The sequence below is a fragment of the Calypte anna genome, chromosome 2 (assembly GCF_003957555.1).
Source record: "Calypte anna isolate BGI_N300 chromosome 2, bCalAnn1_v1.p, whole genome shotgun sequence".
Lineage (NCBI taxonomy): Eukaryota > Metazoa > Chordata > Aves > Apodiformes > Trochilidae > Calypte > Calypte anna.
In genome coordinates this window covers 14,303,366-14,325,027 of record NC_044245.1, presented here as the reverse complement: position 1 = coordinate 14,325,027, position 21,662 = coordinate 14,303,366, and the positions used below count along the sequence as shown (strand labels likewise).

Below are 21,662 nucleotides of genomic sequence, written 5' to 3'. Positions count from 1 at the left end.
AATTTCTTGTGCTTATCAGTTCTTCTCAGAGGCAACCACATAGTCATATTGCTGTGAGCCAAAGAGCAAAACACTAGAAAACCAACAAGCCATAGACAAGTCCTCCATTTCTTTGTCATTGCTTTTGGCAAACATCTGTCCTGGTACTCCACAGGTGACAGCACTGGGGCAAAAACTAAGCAAGATCAGGAGCAGACAGACCAGGATTTTTAACACTGCTTGACATGGTCCTTCTCACAGACAGCTACACAACAAAATCCTAAGATGCTGCTGGCTAACTGGAACCCAATTTATACAAGAATCTCCATTACTACTACTACAAGATGAAATTCAAAGACAGCGGTGTTGATAAACTGTAGAGGTGGGGGTGAAAAAAACATTTCACTACAGCTTGACACAGGGACTTAATGAATCAGTTGCAATGTTGTTCACTGTTATCTATTTATATGTATATATATATATAGTGGGGGGTAGAGATTGCCAAATAAGCAAATGTTAACCCAAAAGGCTTTATTTCTATTCAGCATGATCCAGAATTAGCACACATGCTCCCAACATCCAATTGGAAAAGGTGTCACTTTAACATCAGTACTGTAAAGAAATAGATTTCATGGTACAGAAGCCATCAGAGTCACACAGGGAATCCTCATTTCTTCTGGAGCTGCAGCTGTAAGCCCTCCTGGGACCAGGGCTGACATGCATCATCAGTTACAATTAAACGCTCTAATAATTTTTTTATATTTTTTTTAAAGATTCTCTCCCAAACATTTTTGTGGACCATGGGTCGTGCCAGTTTTATCATGTTTGAAATATAAATTGATCAATATAGCACTAAAACTGCCAAGTCAGAATATTACCTCTACACTTAACAGCAGCATTTTGCAGTATCTTTAATGAGGACACATAAAATTTAGTTCAGCATGGTGTCACTGCAGGCTCTGCTGGAGGGTTGGGTGAAAGAGGACAGGAAAAAAGAAGCAATTTTGCTATATTTTTAATTTCAGATTACTTGTAATATATAACAAGCTCTCCAGCAAAGACTCTGCAGCTAGTAGACAAAATGATGCATTAGCATGATCTGTGCACTTCAATTACTGGCTGTCAGTGCATAAATTTACTCGTGTGATTTTAACCCACAATTGTACCCCTATAGACTCCCAGTATCACTACCCAACCAGAATGACCTCTACCCAACACAGAGACAGTTCCAATGTTTTTTTATTTCATTTGCCACTAGAACACTTTCCAGCTAGTCAAGGAGTTGTGTTTTTCCCTTTGTTTTGATGCTTATGTAAAGTGTAGGCAATTTCAGTGTGTGGTTTGTTTTTTTTTAATACTACCTTACAATACAACAGGGGTAAAACAGATCAAAGACCTCTTTAATTCTCTGGAAGATAATCCAAAAATGAAAACCAGAATTTCACTTTAATTATTTCTACAGAAATTCTCCGCCTCTCATTTACAATCTTCACTAAGAGGGACCATTTTGGGCAGACATTCTTTTTGTTGTTATCCATTCTCTTTTTTTTTACACTGTGCATTTTGGGAAAGGCTTCTCCCTTGCTTGGGTTTGATTAATCATGACAGCCTCAGATGGAGATAAGATTTGTCCATCTTGATTAGAGATGAGACGTCATTTAATCTTTTGACGTTATAATTTAATTTGACAGACTTTGGGCAAGTTCATGTCTGCAAGTGTATTTATGCACCACTATGTCCATGTTAGACCTTGAACTGTTTGATGTCATTCTCAGTCAGGATGCCAAAAGCTATGACTAACAAAACAGTCATATTGTTTAAGTAAATACTCCTCTGTCTGATGGGAACATCTATTTATAAATTCAGTAATATACATATATGTTCCATGCTATCTGAAAGTCTACATTTTTAGAGGTTTGTCGTTTGGTTGGGGATTTTTTGTTGGGTTTGGGGTATTTTTTCAACTGTACAAATAAATAAATATAAGAGAGATAAGACCAGTTGATTGGATCCCTTTCCCCCCTCCCCCCCCCAAAAAATCATATTATAAATATCTATATATTTTAAAAACCTGACACTACTTCTTGGTTGAGCTTCCTTTTCCTCTCATGGGTTCAGTTTTCTTTATCATTGTACAACTTAGTTTCAAAGCTTGATTTTTTGCTTTGTTTTAGTTTGGGTTTTGGTGGGTTTTTTTGTTTGTTTTTGAAGTATACTGAAGAGCATGGTCCCCAGGAGCTACAAAAATCTATTAAGCCCAGACATCTAACTCATGTAAGAAGGAACCAGTTCCAGTCACCCAGTATCAGCTACCTTTTAACCCAGGCCATTCTCTAAGGAGTAAGGTGAAAGAGAACTCCACATTAAGGCATTATTGCAGCTTCATGTCTCCTCTCAGCTCTGACCTGGAACATGGGTCACTTCCAGCAACTGGATTGAAGAGGATGCAAATATGACTGTCTAATAAAGAACTTGCATGCCTATTTATGATGAAAATAGATGAAAAGAATGACCACTCTGTATTCATTCTGATGTTTTCAGAAAGACTTGTCTTCAGAAATGACCCTTTCTATAGCTCCGTTAATGGAATTAATGTATTATTCAACAACAACAGTTAGATGCCAACAAGTAAAAAGGCAATCGAAAAGCCAGTGTTCTCCTCAGATTCTGCAATCTTATGTTCAGAAATTTCCAGAGCTGTCCCATTCCTATTCATATATGCCAATTTACCTTTTGATTGATAAGCAAGACTTGACCTTAAAAAAACAGTAACCAGGGGCCATGATGAACCAAGAGCTTTCTGTGCATGCAGTGTTATACATAGAGCTTTAGTGTCAAAGAATATGAGTTAAATTAAGAGTAAACAAAAAGACCATGAGACTGTCTGTCCAAAACATTCTGTTGATCTATCTTGTTTACAATGGAAAAATCAAAAATGTCATGATCTCTGCATGCATGCACGCAAAGCCAGAAATTACCAGGCTGTGTATATTGTTATTTCTCAGACTGAGGGACAGGAAAGAAGCTGCTTCTATTCACTCTCCACTTATTAATGTCACACAAAAACCTCACGCAAGATAATGCAAAACAACCCAAAGAACATAAAGCAGTTGATATTCTGCAATTATAATTCAGAAGCTGGATTTTATTGCAGCAAGCTTCTTAACTAAAAAGGCATGGATTTCCATAGTCTCATTTTAAAGTAAAATAAATGAACCAGCTAACTCACAATGTCATGAAGCTACAGTTCTGATTCCTTTTCACATTACATTTAGAAACAAGTTTCTCCTCTACTACTTTTCACCAGTGAAATATTACCTTTGTTGTGCCACTCCAAAGGCCCTTAAAGACTTTCTACAGCTATACAGCTATATATGAATCTATATGGTTATCTGTTTAAATGCAATATTATAACTATGCACAATCCTGCATATTCAACACAATTTAACAGATACTTGCTTTGATACTCAAATTTACACAATGCTTTTTGTAATTTTGGATTTAGATGAAACAGCTTCTGTAAAGACATTTATTTTAACTGTCAATATGCTTTCATTTGATTCCTTGGGAGAGCTAAGAAATTAAATTGGACAAGGGGAAAAATTGATAATAACTAATTTCAGAAGTATGCTCTGTAGATAGAATTTCACAAATAGAATGTTAAAGTTAAATATATTTGGGGAGCTGGGGGAAAGAGAAAACAATGGGGTACAAAAAACTTCATAATGATCTTATGTTCAGATCTTGACATGAAGAATATTTTATAAATGACCAGCAGCATCCTTTTAAACATCAGGTAAATGCTTTCAAGTAGCCATACTTCTAAAATGTTGCAACTGGTTGCTTCCATGTTTAGAAACTTGCATCTGTAGTCTTGAAATGAAGAAAGGAGACCAGGGGATTAGTTTATAGCCCTGTCCTCTCAGACTAATTAACCATTTTTTCTGTACTCTTTATTCATTACATTGAGAAGATGGCAGAGTGATGATTTACGGTCAGAAGCATTAAGACAATAGCCCAAAGACTTAACAGTACAGACAGGGACACAGCAGAAAAGCATTCCTTTCCCCCTTGAACCTGAAAATTCATCTTGGACCTTGTCAAGAATCTCTTCTGCTGTCTGCAGGGAAAGACCCCAATAGGTACCAGAGGGCCTGTAGCACCATGCCTCTCTTTTATCTGAGCCTACAGCAGCACCATCACCTTAAGCTCCTTGCAGGCTCACTGGCCCTTCTCACACTCAACAGCTTCCCATCATTCTCCATCTTTAGCTTTTGTCCAGGCTTCCCTGACTTCATGTGCTTGTTAGGCAATGCTCTTAAGTTGGACACCCACATAGAGGAGCTGAAGAGCTCACTTATAAAAAGATAATAAAACTGGGTGGTAGCACACAATGACTGTCCCCTTTCTGACATGCTGTAAAACAAAACCATGCTGACATCTGTTTCAGCACCAAATTTAGCCAAAGCAGAAATAAACCCAAAAGTGACTGGGCATCTGTGGTTTGAAATTCTGTATTTATTGGAGCCAAATTTCCCCATTAATTAAAGCTTAGCATCTCCCCAGCCATGATACTCCTTTTAGAGATTAGTTCCACTATGGGTCTGTATTTTATTCTGAGACTGCTTTGTCTGGTTACCCTTCCTCGTCTTCTTGTGTGATTAGCACTCATTGCATGACCTTAGTTCATTAAAAAATACAGTACTGAAAAAAAGGCTGAAATCATCAGTGTTTAAACTGTGCACACTCATGTCAGAACACTGTAGGGAAGTACAGCTGACAACCTGGGTTTTCTTTTACACTTCTTTTTCTTGCTAGCTACACATTCAGTCAAAATCCAAGCCTGCTTTGCACCAATACAAAACTCTTGATAGTATGAAAATGACACAGACAAATACATGAATCTGCAGAAACTCTTAAACCACAAGTGTATACCGTAAATGCATGATTGTGGGTTATACACTGCATTTACTGAACTGAAAAGACAAACAAAGTGTGTGTGTTCCACCACTCCTTCATCACCAGTAAGATACTCACTCATCCAGACATTCCTTGACAATCCCAGTTTGTGATGCAGCATCACATCCCCTTGTCTATGGACTTGACATGGCTCACACAGATACTGCTCACCCAGATCACAGAAAGAGAGATGGGACTGCACAGAATTGGAAGAAAAACACACGTTCTTCTTACATTCTCACTGAGGAACAAATTGGGAGTGATCAACAGCCCTGCTCAGCCTCAGAGCAGAAGTGGAAAGAAAACTTTAACAGCTCTCAGATGCCTCTAGTATTATAGCACTAATAATCTATCTCTTCTGAGGGACAGAAAGAAAATTTGATACATGGGCTTCTACAGATGGATGGCTTAGAAAAAAAAAGAGGTAAAGCAACAAATGATATGGAGAAGATCACACGTTCACTTTACTTTGTTGTTGGCTTTTTCCCTGCTTCTTAAAACCATCAGTCACAATTGACTTTTGGATGCAAACAGTTGAATCCTGTCTGTGTCCACAGTACTCAGCAAACAGAATACCATAGTGTCAAGAGATGCACATTGGCTGTAATCTTTCTGTGCACTAGGCAGGGATTTTTCATTTTGTATCTCTCATTTCCAATTGTGGCTGAAAATAAGAAATAGTGTGGCATTTTTTACATTTTGGAATCCAGGAATTTTGAGTTCTCTCATAGAGATATTTTTTAATTGCACCAATGTGTTACTAGCTGCTCTGCTAAAGAAAGTCAGACTCTTCTTAATAGTATCCAGAGAAAATACAGGAGGCAAAGTGCACATAAACAAACACATTATTCCATTAAAACATAATGAACAACTTCCTTCCTCTAAGAGTTATTAAACACTGGAAGAGGTTCCCAAGGGAGGTGGTACAGTCTCCATCCTTGGAGGTGTATATAGTAAAAAACTGAACACAGACCTGAGTAACCTGCTCTAGTTGACCCTGCTTTGACCACAAAACTTGGACTAGATGATCTCCAGAGATACCTTTCAGCCTCAGCTTTTCTGTGATTCTGTACAAGTCATGAATTTTACACCCTATTCTGGACAAAACCAGCATATACTAAGTTTATTTTTTATTGCACTCTGTTTGGGTATGATTCCTCTAAACTATTTTATCATCATGTAATAGGCTACCAGCAATGAGTTAGTATCACAAAGGAAGAAAAATTATATGTGTAACTTTTGGGGGTTGCATTTCCATTCATGTCTCTTTTATAGCACCGTTTTCTGTTTTATAACACTCTATTTCATCATCTGTGGATAACTCACTTTCATTCTCCCTTTCTCTCAGTCTACATGAAATCACATCTGAAATAAGAAATATTCATGGCTATTGAATCCTTCAGAACTTCTGGTTAAAATACTGTATTTTTATTTTAAAAGCAGGAAGCTGCAGTCATTATGTGAGTACAATCCTTCTGCAGTACAAACCAGACACAAAGGTTCCCAAGAAGCATCAGCAACACTTCAGTCTCTTGTTCCCAGTGTGATGTCCAGTCTTAGTCCAAAGCCTTCCCTAGTCAATTCAATTGATCTGCACTCTGCAATTCAGACTCCCTAGCTATAAAATGACCCTGACATACAGTTCCAATACAGGGCTCTTCAGTCCACTGAATTACAGCTGAATCTATTGAAATACTATGTCTTTGGTAACAGTGATAAAGCAAATTTCACTAAGATGTGTTTAAAAAGACTCAAGGCTAAATGAAACTAATTTTCACTTAACTCTGATCTTGGCACTGACACACAGAAGCTTTTCATATAATGCATCCATGCTAGACATACTCCATTAGAGAAGTATCTTTTAAAATTCTGTTTAAAAGAGGATTAGAACGCAATGCATATTTAACATAAATTAAAACAAAACAAATTACAAACTACAAACCAACAATCTGGAAGTTTGTACTTATCAGTTTCAAACCATAGAAACAGCAAAAATAACTGAAGAGATGTGGGAAACAATGCTTTACAGGTCAGGGATTTGGCACCAGATGAGACTTAGATCACTCCCATATGGTTTCAAATTCTTCCTCTGCCGTTTACAGAGCCAAAAAATATTAGGTTTCAAAGTGGGAGGAAAGTACACCTTAAAAATAATTATTCCTACACGCCTGTTTATTTTTAGCCTCAGAATACATTTTTGGGCAAGTCCATTTAAAAGCAAACAGTAAAAAAAAAAAACAAACCAAAACCTGCCTGTTGACAAAATGTAAAAAGCAAAAAGAGAAGAAAAATTTTAAAAATGATGTTCCAGGTACACTCAGCTATGTGCTTGCTGTTGCTGACCCACACTGTGGAGCACATTGCCTGCCATTTGCTTTGCTCCAGAGGTGTGAACCCAGGAGTGAGGGAGGCACAGGAGCTCATGCCCAATCACAATCATTTTGCTCTCATTGCTGTCTCTTGAGCTCTCCTTCTTACTGCATATTTTCACTTTTTCCTGCTGCACCAATGATGTTATCTCTGATGCAACAAGATATGAATCAAATTGAGAGAAGTAACAGTGGGAAATTTTTCATAAGCCAGTTTGCCATGGTATATCCCTGCGTTAAGCAAGGTAGGTTAACTAGATAAGCTTAGAGTCTTTCAGAGAAGCAGGATTAAAGCAGATGACTAATTTGAAATGATACACAAGTTCTCACCACAAAAAACCCCACAAATTTTAAAGAACACATTGAAAATACATGGAATAATTAATTAACAGTTGTTCTAAGATGCAAGATATCAGATTGTTGGTTTTATATTCTTCCAATACAGTAACATGAATATCTAATGAAAAGAAAATGTATTTTTATTAAAGCAGCTCACACAGTTAAGGACAGTTAGTTAAGCCAATAGGCTTAGATACCAAACTATTAAAAATGCGAGTCAAATTAACAATTATTCAGAAAACAACAGTATCAGAAACATTTTACTGTAGTGAAAAAAAGCACACATTATGCCCCAGCTGCATACAATCTAGTCAAGCTCAACTCAATCTAGTCAAGTTCAACTCAATTCAAGCAAAATTACAGCTTGCAAATCAGGTATTACTGCAGGCCTCTGAAACAATATTTTTACTAAGAGACTTCTTGTTTCATTAGAATGGCTCAAGGAATTAAGTCAAGTTGTGAGTGACCAGGTAATAGAGATATGCATCTCAGACACACATCAAGTATCTGAAAATTGTTTTAATTTTCAGGTTTTTTTAAAAATCCTGAAAAGTGAATTTGCTTACTAAGGCTGCTGATGATCATGAGCCTATTTTGTGAATACCTGCACAGATGAGACTTAGTTATTTGGTTGAGACCACTCACAGGCAGGATACTGAAGGAGAAGCTCAGGAATTACATAACTGAGTACAGTTCCCAACAAAACAATAGCTTGCAAATAATCACTGATAATTATAATTCTTCAAATAAATACATACTTTGGGAGACAAGGTCTGTTTTCAAGTTGTCCTTACAGATGAACACCACAGAATCACAGAATTGTTTTTGTTGGAATCAACCTATGAGATGACTGAGTCCAACCATACACACACACAAGCAAAAAAGCCAAACCCCTACAACTCTTGGCTGCAACATCATGCCCTGAAGTGCCACATCTCCATGTTTTTTAAACACCTCCAGGGATGGTGACTTCACCACCTCCCTTGGAAGGCTGCTCCAGTTCCTGACTGTAAATTAATCCTTCCCAATATCTAATCTAAACCTCCCTTGGTGCAACTTCAGGCCATTTCCTCTGGTCTTGTATTCACTTGGGACAAGATCCAACACCTACAACGTACAACCTTCTTTCAGAAGCCAGAAATGATTGAGCTTACAATTCTAAAGAAACACAGAGTGTATTGTGATACACTGACAATAAAAATGAAGGGTTTTTACTATAATATGATACGAAAAATGAAGGAGAGAGTAAATCCAACTTAGTGCAAGTGTTTCATACCAAAACATCCCCATTTACTGCAGCAGAAATACATCTCAAATTCAATATAATCAAATCTATGTAGATTTGTTCTACTCAGGTCTCTCCAAACCAAACTGTCCCTGTCTGGTCATCCTCTTCCTCAAAGGACACAGAAAAGCCTGATGTTCTGCTTCATCTACCCTAATAACTACACGTAGGACTACAGTTTCTTCCACAGGATCCTTCAAACATCCCACATTTTTCCTCTTTCCCAGTGCCTTTTTCCTCTTCTGCATGTGTGCAGAACTAGAGGCAAATGTCCTGGCTCCTCGCAGCCTTTAGTATATTGCAGCACTCCCATCCCTTCATTTCATCTCAACTTGGCCATCTGCCCATTTTCCTGCTATTCCAAATTCTTCTTACCCAAAATGAAACAACCACCAGTAAAGAGCTTTATCCCACTTGCCCCCAAGAAGTAATTCCCTTATGCCAAATGCATGCAGTCTCTCTCTGCTAATTCCTCCAAAAATTGGAAAGGGTTTCTACCTGTCAATTATTTATCTTTAGAGGTGACAGGCTGAAAGTAATGTCACTTCTTAGAGTCAGTAGGTGGATGAAGCTTTTGGCAGCTCTCCCAGAAACCCTTTTCTTGTTTCTGCAAGATACTGCGAGGGCAAAGTTGCTAATCTACAACTGTGCTGCAAATCTCAGCCCAAGAACATATGTTCTTGTGCTGTCAAGAGAGAATTGCAGTGAAAACATTACGTAGTGCCAACCACCCACAAAAGATATATGGGTGTTCAAGCCCAGTGCACTGAGCAGAAAATTAAGATTGTTCTCATTGCTTTGCTTGAAATGTCTGTGTCATCTGTAATCAACAAAACAGACTGGAACAAAGCACAGCCATCTCTTTTTGTTATCTGAGTAGCTGAGAAAAACAACCTAGTACATGAAAAGTAGTGAGGACTTGCTGAAGTTCAAATAAGCAAAATACATTTGTAAAAACTCAGTGTAAGTACTTTCCTAAGTGACAGAGGTCACTTTTGGTGACAGAGACTTCAAAAATGGACCTTTTATAATAATACCACAAGTAAAACTGTTTCTAATACTGGGAAAGTTGAAAAGAAAGTTTCATTTCCATTCTTAGGAAAATTAGGATTCCTACTAAATCTTGACTTGTATGAAGAAATCAACATGCTGAAAAAAACAGGAAAAAAAACCACCAAACTGTCCAGCACAAATGAACTTGGGATTTATTAATAACTTTTTTTTTTGCATAAAAAAATCTTATTTAATTCCAGTGTTTATCTTATCTATTTAAAATTGTGCACTCACTGATCTGCTATGTTTAAAGGACTGATGTGTAGAGTGTGCAAAAAAGGTAAAAGACATTATCAGCATCTCTCGTACTAACTAGGCTACATTAGTTCTTTCCAGTCTTCTTGATTTAATATTCTCTTGTGCCTTGCTCCCATCACTACATGAGATCACATGCATTCCTTTCCAGTTTGGTCACCATGAAATATTTTCACAAAAATCAAGAGTACGTACTGAAAAATTAATGATGCAAGAAAAGCAGTGTGATAAATTAGCTGTTTTTCAGTTCTCTCCAGCCTCTGCTAACTTCAGACACTCAAAGAAATCTGATTACACTATGTGTGGCCCTCCATGTCTATGTTTGTGGAGTAATGGAGTTCAGACAATGGTTTTGGAAAAATTAACTTTAAATGTTAATATTTCAAAAGGACTGGATTATCATTTTTCTTCTCCAAATCAGGATAGTACATAAGATATTTTTCAAAACAATATGTGCTTCTGTGCCACACAAGTACAAGTGACACAAAATAAACCATTACCTACCTGAAATCTTAATCAAGCAGAGACTTAATGATACTATGCTAAACTGACACCTCTCTAAGGATGTGAACTTCAATGCCTATGAGCACTGTTCTTTCACAGATGTTTCTGAATTAACCAAAAACCCACTGAAAGTAGTTCAGTTCATCATCAGCATGCAAAGGCTTCTTTGTTTGCGGTGTGAGAGTCCTGGCTGCAGAGTCTTAGTTTGCATTTATACTACACAGAACTGATATTAACAAGGAAAAAAAACCTAAAATGGCTGTAAAAAGCTGCATATTTTCCCACAGAACTTTGTGCTATGCAGTCAGAATGGTAAGTGAAAGTGGAACTTTCTCTAAAAATTACTCATTTCTATAAGAAAATACACATGCTTTTCCTTTTGAGTTTATCTCCAGGTTACCATTACAGCTATGGCAATGTTGGGGATGTACAAAATGGAATACTTCCATTTTTTTTTTCAGTAATGCACTGAGAAGCAAGCGTCTTGCTCTCTGCCTTCTCTCTTGACTTCTCCTGTTAATAATGCAATTCATGCATTATTTTAGCATTTACCATTTGGGTTTTCTATCACTTGACTGGTGCCAGAAAGTATAAATTAGCAATGTTGTGCCAGAAAGACCAACCAGACCAGCAATAGGCATGCAGACTATTCATTGACATTAAAACTTCTACAAAGAGCAGTAAAAATCACTATAAATATTGTCTATTTGCATTCACAGAAAACATGTGACAGCATTTAGGCCTTGCTTTGCATGAGTAATCACAGCTACAACTATAGGTAATGTCAAAAATCAGGTTTCTGGAGTCCCTGCTGGAGGCATCACTGAGAGTCTCCAAAAGGCAGGATACATGTGTGACTTGGTGGACAAGGTCCGAAAACACAAGTTTGAACCAGGAGCAAGAGAGAGAAGAACAAAACAATTCAAGATTCATGCATGCTTTGGCATTTATCAGATAAAGAGGAAGAAAGAAATATACCTTTCTTTCATGAGCACTGGGTATGCCAGGGGTGTTCTGCTTGAGAAAGCCTGCTGTTGTGGACCACCTTGTAGGGTTTTTACGTGAAGGCTCTTCTGAAGAAAAATTTGTGTCACTTACAGAGGTTGAGAGGCCAATCAGTGCAGGGTCACTGCTACGTCGGACATGAAGAGGCATATCTGAAGAATAAAACAGAAAGTAAACAAACACTGACTAGATTTATAATGTTTTTCAGATAAGAAAAATATTTTTCAAGCTCTGGATGGGTGGTTTTGACCAAATGTGGTTTCACAGAGTTATTGACCTCAGCATAGCTCATCAAGGACAAGGTCTTTTTCCTCAAAACCACAGCCTTGCTGCTTGGCCAGACGACAAGAAAATGAGGGCAAAAGCAAACACTTTGAACCTAGCACAGCTTGTTGGCTTTACAAGTACACAGCATCACTACTATCTGCCAGTTGCTATGCAAAATAAAAAATCAGCATGAGATTGAACAATTAAGAGGCTAGGCAACTCACAGATATTTTAAAGAGCAAGTATCCAAAGGCCTAAATTGAACAGCCTGGTGACAATGTAAGGGATGGACTAGGACAGTGTGTCCCTTGCTCCACTGCCCCAGCTGCAGCATGAGCACTGCCAGCACAATTCACTTGCAAGAAGCTGCACACCAGCTCATTGCAGAAAAAGGAAGGCAGCCACCTTGCCCTCTAAAATACACTCTCTATCTCTTCCTCAAAACTTATGGAAGTGACTGTTTTCTATTCTGTATTCTTCCTTTGCCTCTTTCTGACAGCTGAAACAAGATTTGTGCTGATTTACCATGATTCCCTTAGCCTCCTGGCTAGCATGACTGACAGGAGAAAAATATTACATTAGTAAAAAACGATTCAGCAGGCAGGTAGACTAAGTAGAAAGAGATAGGTTTTTTTTAAAATATATGTAGAGGGAAAATCCATTCTACAAACTTTGATGGCACTTTAAAGTTAGTTTCTCTCGAAACACAGATTAACTTTGTACAATTTCATTTATTATCCTACCACAAATATCCAAACATCTATTTTCTCCTTGCCCAAACATAAGTTTCATTGTCTGCATTTGCAACCTCTTAGCACTCTCTCTGTCAGGATCAGAATGGAGGGGACATGATTTATCAGTGGTGTTTCTTTTCACTGCTGTACTGAGATGCTTGAATGTAAAGTGGAAAAAGAAAAGGTGAAAGCTATGGCATGAAAGCAGCAGAGTCAGTGGGAAAAGCACACTGGGCAACAGCTGAAGATTGATGTCCCACAATACTATCAGGAAAGCACAATGACAGGAACTTGTTCAAGAATAATCTTAAGCTTTATTATATCTTTATATTAAAGCTATGAATAACAATATTAAAAAAATGAAGATTTAAATTATAAATGGCATTATAAAGACACAGGAATACGGCAAGTCATGCCACACAAAGAAAACATGTGAGAACTAATTAATTTTTTTTTGACCAAATCTCATACTGCTGAGATATGGACAAGAGTTAAACCAAAACCGTCACTCAACTTCATGTTCATTCTGGTAAACAAAAATAAGAAAGAAATAATTAATGGGTTTTTCCCCACAATTGTGGCATTATTTATCTTTTGCCTGAAAATTCCTTTTTTTTTTTCTCCTTTTCATAACAAAGATATTCATAAGAGGTAATTTCCAGCAAATAAAATGTTTTCTTTTATAAATATGTAAAAGCATATTTATGCACATACATAAGTATATACACATATATGTGAGTAGAGGGGAAATAGAAATAATTAAAAGAATATTCCAGGAAAGATCACTTTAATTATGCAGAAAAGTATTTATGGTCTGAGTCAACTCTACTTCAACTTTGATTACTCTGTATATACTCAAAATGAAGAGGTTTTCTTTGATTGCCTTGTCTTCAGCTACTTCAGGTTTCATGAAGCAGCTGAAAAGTAAAGCCTCTCATTTGCCCCTAAATGGCAAACACAATAAAAGTACACTATCAAATCCCAAGAGATCTCTGTAACAAAGGTGGCTCAGCTGCAGTCCCAGCTGCAGCCCCACAGCACATAATGAAGTGACCCCATAACAGCACTGCCCGTGCTCCTGGCAAAGCCCTGAACATACACTCTCATTTATTGGGTTAGCCTGAGCAAGAAAGTGGCTCTGTAGTAAGTACTGCTACTTAAGAAAAATACAATTCTATATTTGTTCCAAGCAGCAGCCCATGCATATAGTCCTGTTTGCCTTAGCTACCCAGCCTACAACAGAGAACTACAATTTTCAAACATGAGTTCACTTGCTCCTTATGCTCATACATCTATATATAAGGGAGGCGATTGCAAAATGTTCTTGTATTTTTACACTTATTCTTCAAATTGCTTGATGAAACAAAAGTTTAGTTGGTTGAACTTCTGTAAGTGGAGAAGCCAAACTGCCAACAAAGAAAGAATGTGCTCATGTCATCACTTTTGGAAAGGAGGTGAGCAACTATCACTGCCTTGCGCTTTAGTTTGTAGCAAAAGCCTGACAGTTTGCACCATGTTAAGCAGCAAAGGTAATAAAGAAAGTTAATTATGCCATAGAATTCCCAAATATTAATATGTCCCAGATAAATCATTAACATGAGACATTTCTCTACAAAATGTATTTGTTTATGAGCCACCTTTAACACGACCCGTTTCATTTTAGTAAGGATAGATATTGAGGTATTTTCAGACATTTATTGAACAATTCTCCAAATATTTATGGGAAAAAGAAAAAACAAACAAACAAACAAAAAACAACAGGTATTCTGTCACTACAAAGATACAATGGGATCAATTTCAGCCTCTCCTTACAAAAATGGTTGCATACATATAGGAAAGTTATTTGTAATATTAACTAAATTTCACAATAAGGTACATAATAATACCAGACAATCCAGATGTGTTGCATTTATGTATTTCCCTGTCAAAATAGAAATTTAAATATATGTTTGGGCTTACTTTATTGCTGGAACAGGACAAACACATAGAGGTAACTCTAGTGCATGCTGCCTGGCACTGGTCAATACCACCCCAGGTACTAATCCAAGAATTACACCTTATTCACACTACATTAAGCACAAGTTGTAAAAGAAAATCTGCATTCTTGTCTCCCATTCTCTTCCAAGAGATCATTCTAACTTTTGATATCCTCCACTAAAATAACAACAACAAAGAATGTATTGAACAGATTTTTCTACCAATATATCGTTGGTTACAATCTTCCAGTTAACCTGAATCTATACATTTGAAGAGAATATACTTTGAAATATTAAAAGGAAAATCAAAGGAAAGAAACTTAATAATTAAACCACTAGATGAAGTACGCATGGGACCGATGCCATGTCACTGATTCCAGGATGATGGCTGATACTGTTTGAAGTCTGTGGTTTCTTTGAAGAGTGGATAAAACAGCAATGAACTCTAATCACAAGACTTCAAATTCTCTGTGGCACTAATGCACTGTAAATATTGATTCACTTCTGCAGCTAAGGTGCCTTTTAAATAAGCACTCGAAATGGTAAATCTAATAAAGAATTACAGGATGTTTTAAAAGTCTAAGAATTAAGGAAAAATTAAATTAAAATCATGAAAGTTACCACTAACTCAGTTTTTGAGCTACATTCAAGGACTCAAAGGATTCAGCAATGAGTCCAGCACTACAACTTCAGAAAGAATTATGTGTGATAGAGAATTCCATTGAGTTATGTATCTAGCCACAGTTCTGCCAGAAAGTGGTTATTTGTAGGAGAAATCCAAGCTGGATAACAAAATGCTCACATTCATAATCATGAAATTCTAACTGGAAGTCTCATTTTATTAAAAGCAACAGCAGTTTTACTATAAATTATGAAAACAGCCAATATACATTTTACAACCATCTTTAAATGGTTTAAATGTGAAGTACACAGAGTTGTACCTTTCCTTCCTGCCAGCAATTCCATTTTTATTTTAAAAGGGTCATCACCTTCTCTGATTTTCAAATATGCTCACGAGCAAAAGCACTTGAGGATCTGGCAAATTTCATCCATAAAACTGAATACGTCGTCCTGAGTGCAAGCATTCAGCACAAAGGGTGGTGGTGGTCTCAGGGCAGAGTTAATATATAGATACCCACACCAGTTTCCTCTCACATGTCAGCTTGGAGGGCATGATGAGAAAAATATACACATATATTTACATAGCATAGCCAAGGCAATTTTACTCTGAAGATTTCAACTGATGTTTCAGCTCCTTGGTGCCGCTGACAGCTTGCATGGTTTGGTGTGCAATTAATTTAAAGCACAGAAATCAAGAATTATCTTATGCTCATTTCTGGCCATCTCCCACAGATCATCAGGCCCATATCTGATGAGTAGATCTGAGTAGGACTTCCCCCATCCTTTACACTCAAGAATCTTCTCTGGGAAAATGGTGATTCAATAAAACCAAAAAACTTTGGGGGAAGGAGTACCTTTCTTGAAGGCAGTTGCTCAGAGTTTCTGAAAGTCAGCATTTAAATATGCATATACATTGAGGTGTGTTGTACACTCAGTACATACAAAGGGTCTACCTCAACACCAAAAAACTGGTCTGGGAATGAGAGACAGATACTCAACAACTTTACTGCTTGTGTCACCCATCAAGGTTCACCTTATCACACACATGCTCATCTGGTCACCCTGGGGTTCAGGAAAGCAAGACTTCTTCCATTTTAAAGTACTCGAAACTACATGTTAAAACTTCTTCTTTACTTAACTGAAATAGTTTTTTTTTAAAGAAATATTTAGATTAGCCTTGAATTTCACACTGTAGCACAGCTCCCCAAACTGGGGGTCCAATTTCAATAGGTTCAGTTCAGTGCCTCATTCCACTCAGCTGGACACAGCAAGAGCCAAACATCCCTTATGACCTTCAAAAGCTCAGATCCCCAAGCTGGTTCAACTTTCATTCTTGCAGACCTCCAGAAGCAAGACAACAGTAACTTGCAAAGACCACTGAGGATGCTTCAAACTGGACTACCACACAGGTTTTCAAAGATTTTTCCATTCAGCTAAAAGAAAAACAGTTGGAGACAAACCACATCTGACTGTGAACTTACCTACAAACTGCATTAAACCCTAGCAGCAGCTAACATAAGACAGCACTTCTCTACCAGATTAATAAAACAGTGCAAATCAACTGTGGACATCTGGAATTCAAAAAGAAAAAATATTAAAAACCATGCACAGTTCTAAGAGGTAAGAGCTATGTCTCAGATAAAAGCATCACCTGTCCTGCAGAAGCAAACTCAGGCATGCTCCATGGAGATGGCTGCTGGGAGGGATGTGAAACAATAGCACTGCAAAGCTACCACCAGTTTCATATAAATATTTTTGGACATGGCAGCAAAGGAAGAAGATATATATACACCACTAACTTTCCTCATGGCCCAGAGCAGTAATTTTCTCTCTCCTAGAAGCCATTCCACTTTTAAGTAAAGATTATTTAATTTATTAAATTGCAGCATTTTCCAAAGCAAGTACTTTTTACTCAGTCAAAATCTTGAGATTTTTTTTCTGAGTTATTATTTTCCTCAAGTTTATCCTGCTGTTACTAGTTATCTCCCCTCACTTTACAAAATTATCTTTTCCTTTCACGTGTCACAGACAACTACAGAATTTTTTAATTCTGATTTTAATTTGATCAGAAGACATTCAGAATAATGTATTTCTATTATGAAATACCCTCGGCACTGACTTACAAGGGTTTTTGTGAACTTTGACACTAATATATAGCAAATAATAAACACATTTGGGTATTTTGTTGTAATTGTATTAATTCAGAACATCCAGAGAAATTCCAAAAATTTTTCTATAGACTAATATATATGTTCAGTTTCGATCAACAGTGCTATATGTTAGCTTTGATTTATTCAGGCTGAATTAAATTGTGATTTTCCAGTACATGTGCTATATATCTATTGGGTTATTTACCTTTCCCAGTTCCTATCATTGTCCTTTCCTATTTCATCTGGAAATCTAATTGAAAGTACAGTAGTGCTTCTCCCAGATTTAAGGATGTTTAATAAGCCCAAAACTAACAGAAATTACTTACTGGACAGCAATTCTTAAACTAAGATTGCCTCCAATTTTTAGGATTTCTACACTGATCCTCAAACCATACTAAAGTGTGTGCATTCACTTCAAATGCTGTAACATTTGCAAATATTACACCAATTGAGCATCATTCACCTACAAATGCCACCTATTCATGGTTCTCCCTTTCAGAATTACAAGAATACTTAAGATGACATAGTTTAGATAATTAGCATTTCTCTACTTGAAATTATGTTTATGCTTAAAATTGTCAGCTTCTAAAATTGGTATCTCTACATTCAGAACTCTTGGTTGAATAAAAAGACCACCATTCTTCACACAGGGAAGAAGAAAATCATTGTTAACTTCACACATTTCTAGATATTTATAACTACACTTCATGTAAAATCCAACTGTTTTCAGTTATTCTTCTCTCTCTTCACCTTTAAATAACAGCTTCTGTGCTTCCTCACAGACATATTTTCAATGTTAACAATGTTTCCTGCTTTCTTATTTCTTTATCTTTAAAATGGCACATTTATAAGTATTTGTACAGAAAAATCAAGACAGATCACAGTCATTTTGTTTTCCTCATAGCACTGCCCAATGCAGTCACCTCAGGGGAAGGGCTGAGGCCATACCAAGGCACTAAAAATGCAGGGCACAGTCTAACAGATGGCAGATGAATGAGGTTAGGTCATGGGGCTCATACTCAAGCCTGCAAAATCTGACAGGTGTGCATATGTCCTCAACCATCCTATAAATTTAAGATATACTTGGATATGCAAAATGTACAAACAAAACCTGCTTCATGCTAGCATACCTTTAAGAAATACAAGATATTATATTAGCATGCCTAGGATCAAAAACAACTCAAAGGAAAGTAAGAGCATCTCAGGAAGAATGGGTGGCAGTAAAAAGGATGCAACCAAGCCAATCAAAACAAGCCCTATTTCAAAGCAAAAGAGAGAAAAAAAGTCCTTAACTTCTTGGTATCGTTTTCAATTTCTTTTAATAGAATTTAAGTTTTCCGTTTTCCCAACCATGACTACTCAGTGACTTTGAAATTCAAAAATAAGAAAACATCGTCCTGACACAGTTATATTTTAATAATGAGGTAATGTTAAATTCTTATCTTGAAAGACCCTTAAAATAACAAGCTGCCTTCTATTACTCTAATATTCTTTCTTTTTTTTTTAATTTTTGAATACTAAGATCCAGGAGGAAAAAGATGATTGCACCTTGAAACTCAATTTACTGACTTTTAAGGCTAATTAGAGAAAGATCTTTAAAACCTAAATTAAAATTTAATTACCTACACCCTCTCTCTTTTCTCTGAGCTTTTTTTCTAAAATGCAAATATCTTTGCATGCCAAAAGAAAAGACAAAAATGTCAGATTTTACAAATGTTCTACTTGTCTCTGTCAAAAAATTATGTTTCAGTATGTTTTAATGAGCTGCGGTCTCAGATTTTTGGGTACATTCTTTATGGATTTCCTTACAACATGCTAGAATACCTCTTCACCTATTTTCTCACCATCAATACCTATCTAGGAGAAACATACTCCTAGTCGCCAGATGCTACAATTTTTTGCAAAATAGCATCCCACTCATTACTTCTTCAAACACTTATGTGACAGTAGAGTCATTTTGCTCTGCAAAATGCAGAGATAATATGTAGAGGCAACTTTGCTACTGCTAGTTTTCTGCTTATATCAGCGATCACATCTTGTTAATAAGACTCTGATTGATACTTAGTTATATTATAATGAATACATTGCATTTTATATCTTCATTCACAAATCATTTCACTGTGCAGGAATGGGTTTGTGACAGGAGAAAACTCCTAGCTGCTTTGAGTTGATCATGCTTCACCCTTTTGAGACGCAGGAGGGAACTTAACAGATATTTTTCTTACTACAACTTTGAAAAATCCCCTAAAACAGACCAGTAAAATTGCTTCTATTAGTAAACATAATGCAGTGATATAAAAACTGTAAATTATTTGTGGTCTAAATGTTTTGGGTAAGCACAGAAAGGCTTACTTAGAGGAAGAAGTTTGCAGCTTCCTGGAGAGAAGCAAAGAAACATTGATACAACAGGATTTAGACTAACTTGAAGAGGTCCATTTGGAAGAACCAGGAATTACACAATGCATAAAATACACATTAATGGTCTTTCATCAGTGAATTTCAGATGATGAAAACCTGCTGTGGTTGCCAATGTTGTGACCCTCTTCCAGTCCCCAGGCCATCACTGTGCTTTTAGATGACAAAACAGGGTGGTTAGAAGTGCCATTCCTCTGCAGTATCAGGTATTAGGAGTTCAGAACTGCTTGTCTATCCCTATCTGTTTCTGACTTTTACTAGAATCAACTTTCTATCAATATCTGCTGACAGCCTCATGCATCACTCCATGATCCCATGTGTGAAGTGGAAATTCCTCTCTGGATCACACCGAGGTACTAAAGAGTTAAACATACTTAACTGTAATTCAGCAGGTATGCATGTAATTAGCAAGAGAGTTGCTGCTGTACAAGTCTTTACAAAGCTGCTAGAAAAATCTTTCTCTATCCCTACTCTCCACTGGAACCTAATGCTGCATCTACTGGCTCATATATTATGCACTAATTGACTTCAAAAAAGTAATGGTCTGCACCAGCCCAGAGGGCTACAGAACCCCCATGCTGCCCATCAGCATTGCTTCTGCAGCTCCTGTCCATTGAAGGAAACCCTAACCACTGGCAACTTCCTTGGCAAACAGCAAGGACCTGAAAAGCCTATGGCATTTCTGCTGGGGCTTAGAAGGGGAAAATAGCAACCAAACTTCTGGATTAGTAAAGACAGCACAACAGTACAATCACCAAATAGTACAGTGTTTAGAAAGGGTATAGTAAATAACTGGCAACAGTGAGATGCTTTCACTATCTTAGCTACGTGAACAAGTCATGGTTGTTTACCCCCCTTTATGTTTGAAACAGTGAGGGAAAGGGTATTTCCTTGGCAGTTACCAGGTGAATACTACATCTTTGAAAGTGTTTGACTGTTAATCTGGTACATCTCCACATTTCTGTGGATCAGGCACTGGGCACCTGGCCTCTCCTCCCAGCAGGCATGGTCAGCTCCAGCCTTGCTCCACTGCAGAGAAAGTACAGGAATCATCAAAAACCCAGCTGGAGTTTTTCTTTGATAAGAAAATTATTACTTACATCCAACACAGCTGTTTCATCTTTCTTAGGGAGAAACAGCTTTAGCCAGAACTAACAGAAGATATTTACTGAAATACTATGCTATATGTCAGGCTGAAAAAGTCAATGATTTTGGGATATCAAGACCTGAAGGTGGATCTGAACCTGCATTTACTCAAAATTCACATAGCTTCATAACAGAAATTATTTAGACAGATTTTTAACTGAGATATAATAGTTATGAAATTCAGTAAAAAACTTGGCTACAGTAATTTAACATGTTGGGGGCTTTGGTCATGAATTATCCGTGCATGCATTTTCATAGCTATATGGTAGGAAATATATGCTATATTTAAGGAAAAAAAGAATGTGTGGGAAGGAACAGCTCCTACTGCACACTACAGAGTTCCCAAAAAAATTACAGCTAACATCTATAATAAGATAGAGTGAACATAGTCTGGAACAACTATTAAAAATTACTAACAGCTTCTGCAATCTTAATGGCAGTTGTTTCCAAGAAGGAAACATTTACTAAGATTATTAGAAACATGTTAGTACATTCATGAAACATACTCTCATTTAAAGTGTTGACAAATCTTTATAAGTCAATGTTGTGCTGAGCTCATTTTGCCACTGATGACCAAGAAGAGTAAAAGATCTCCAGCAGAACCA

The 21,662-nt window shown here is 37.0% G+C and overlaps 1 protein-coding gene across 11 annotated transcripts in view; it reads right to left on the bottom strand.

Annotated features, from left to right (window-relative positions):
* The window catches only part of PARD3 (par-3 family cell polarity regulator), a 435,816-nt gene that overhangs the window by 255,706 nt on the left and 158,448 nt on the right, over positions 1-21,662 (bottom strand). For all 11 annotated transcript variants that reach the window (XM_008503892.2, XM_030444951.1, XM_030444949.1 and 8 more), the window contains exon 4: positions 11,722-11,900. In XM_008503892.2, coding sequence (XP_008502114.1) covers positions 11,722-11,900 — 179 coding nt within the window. The remainder of the gene's footprint in view (positions 1-11,721; positions 11,901-21,662) is intronic.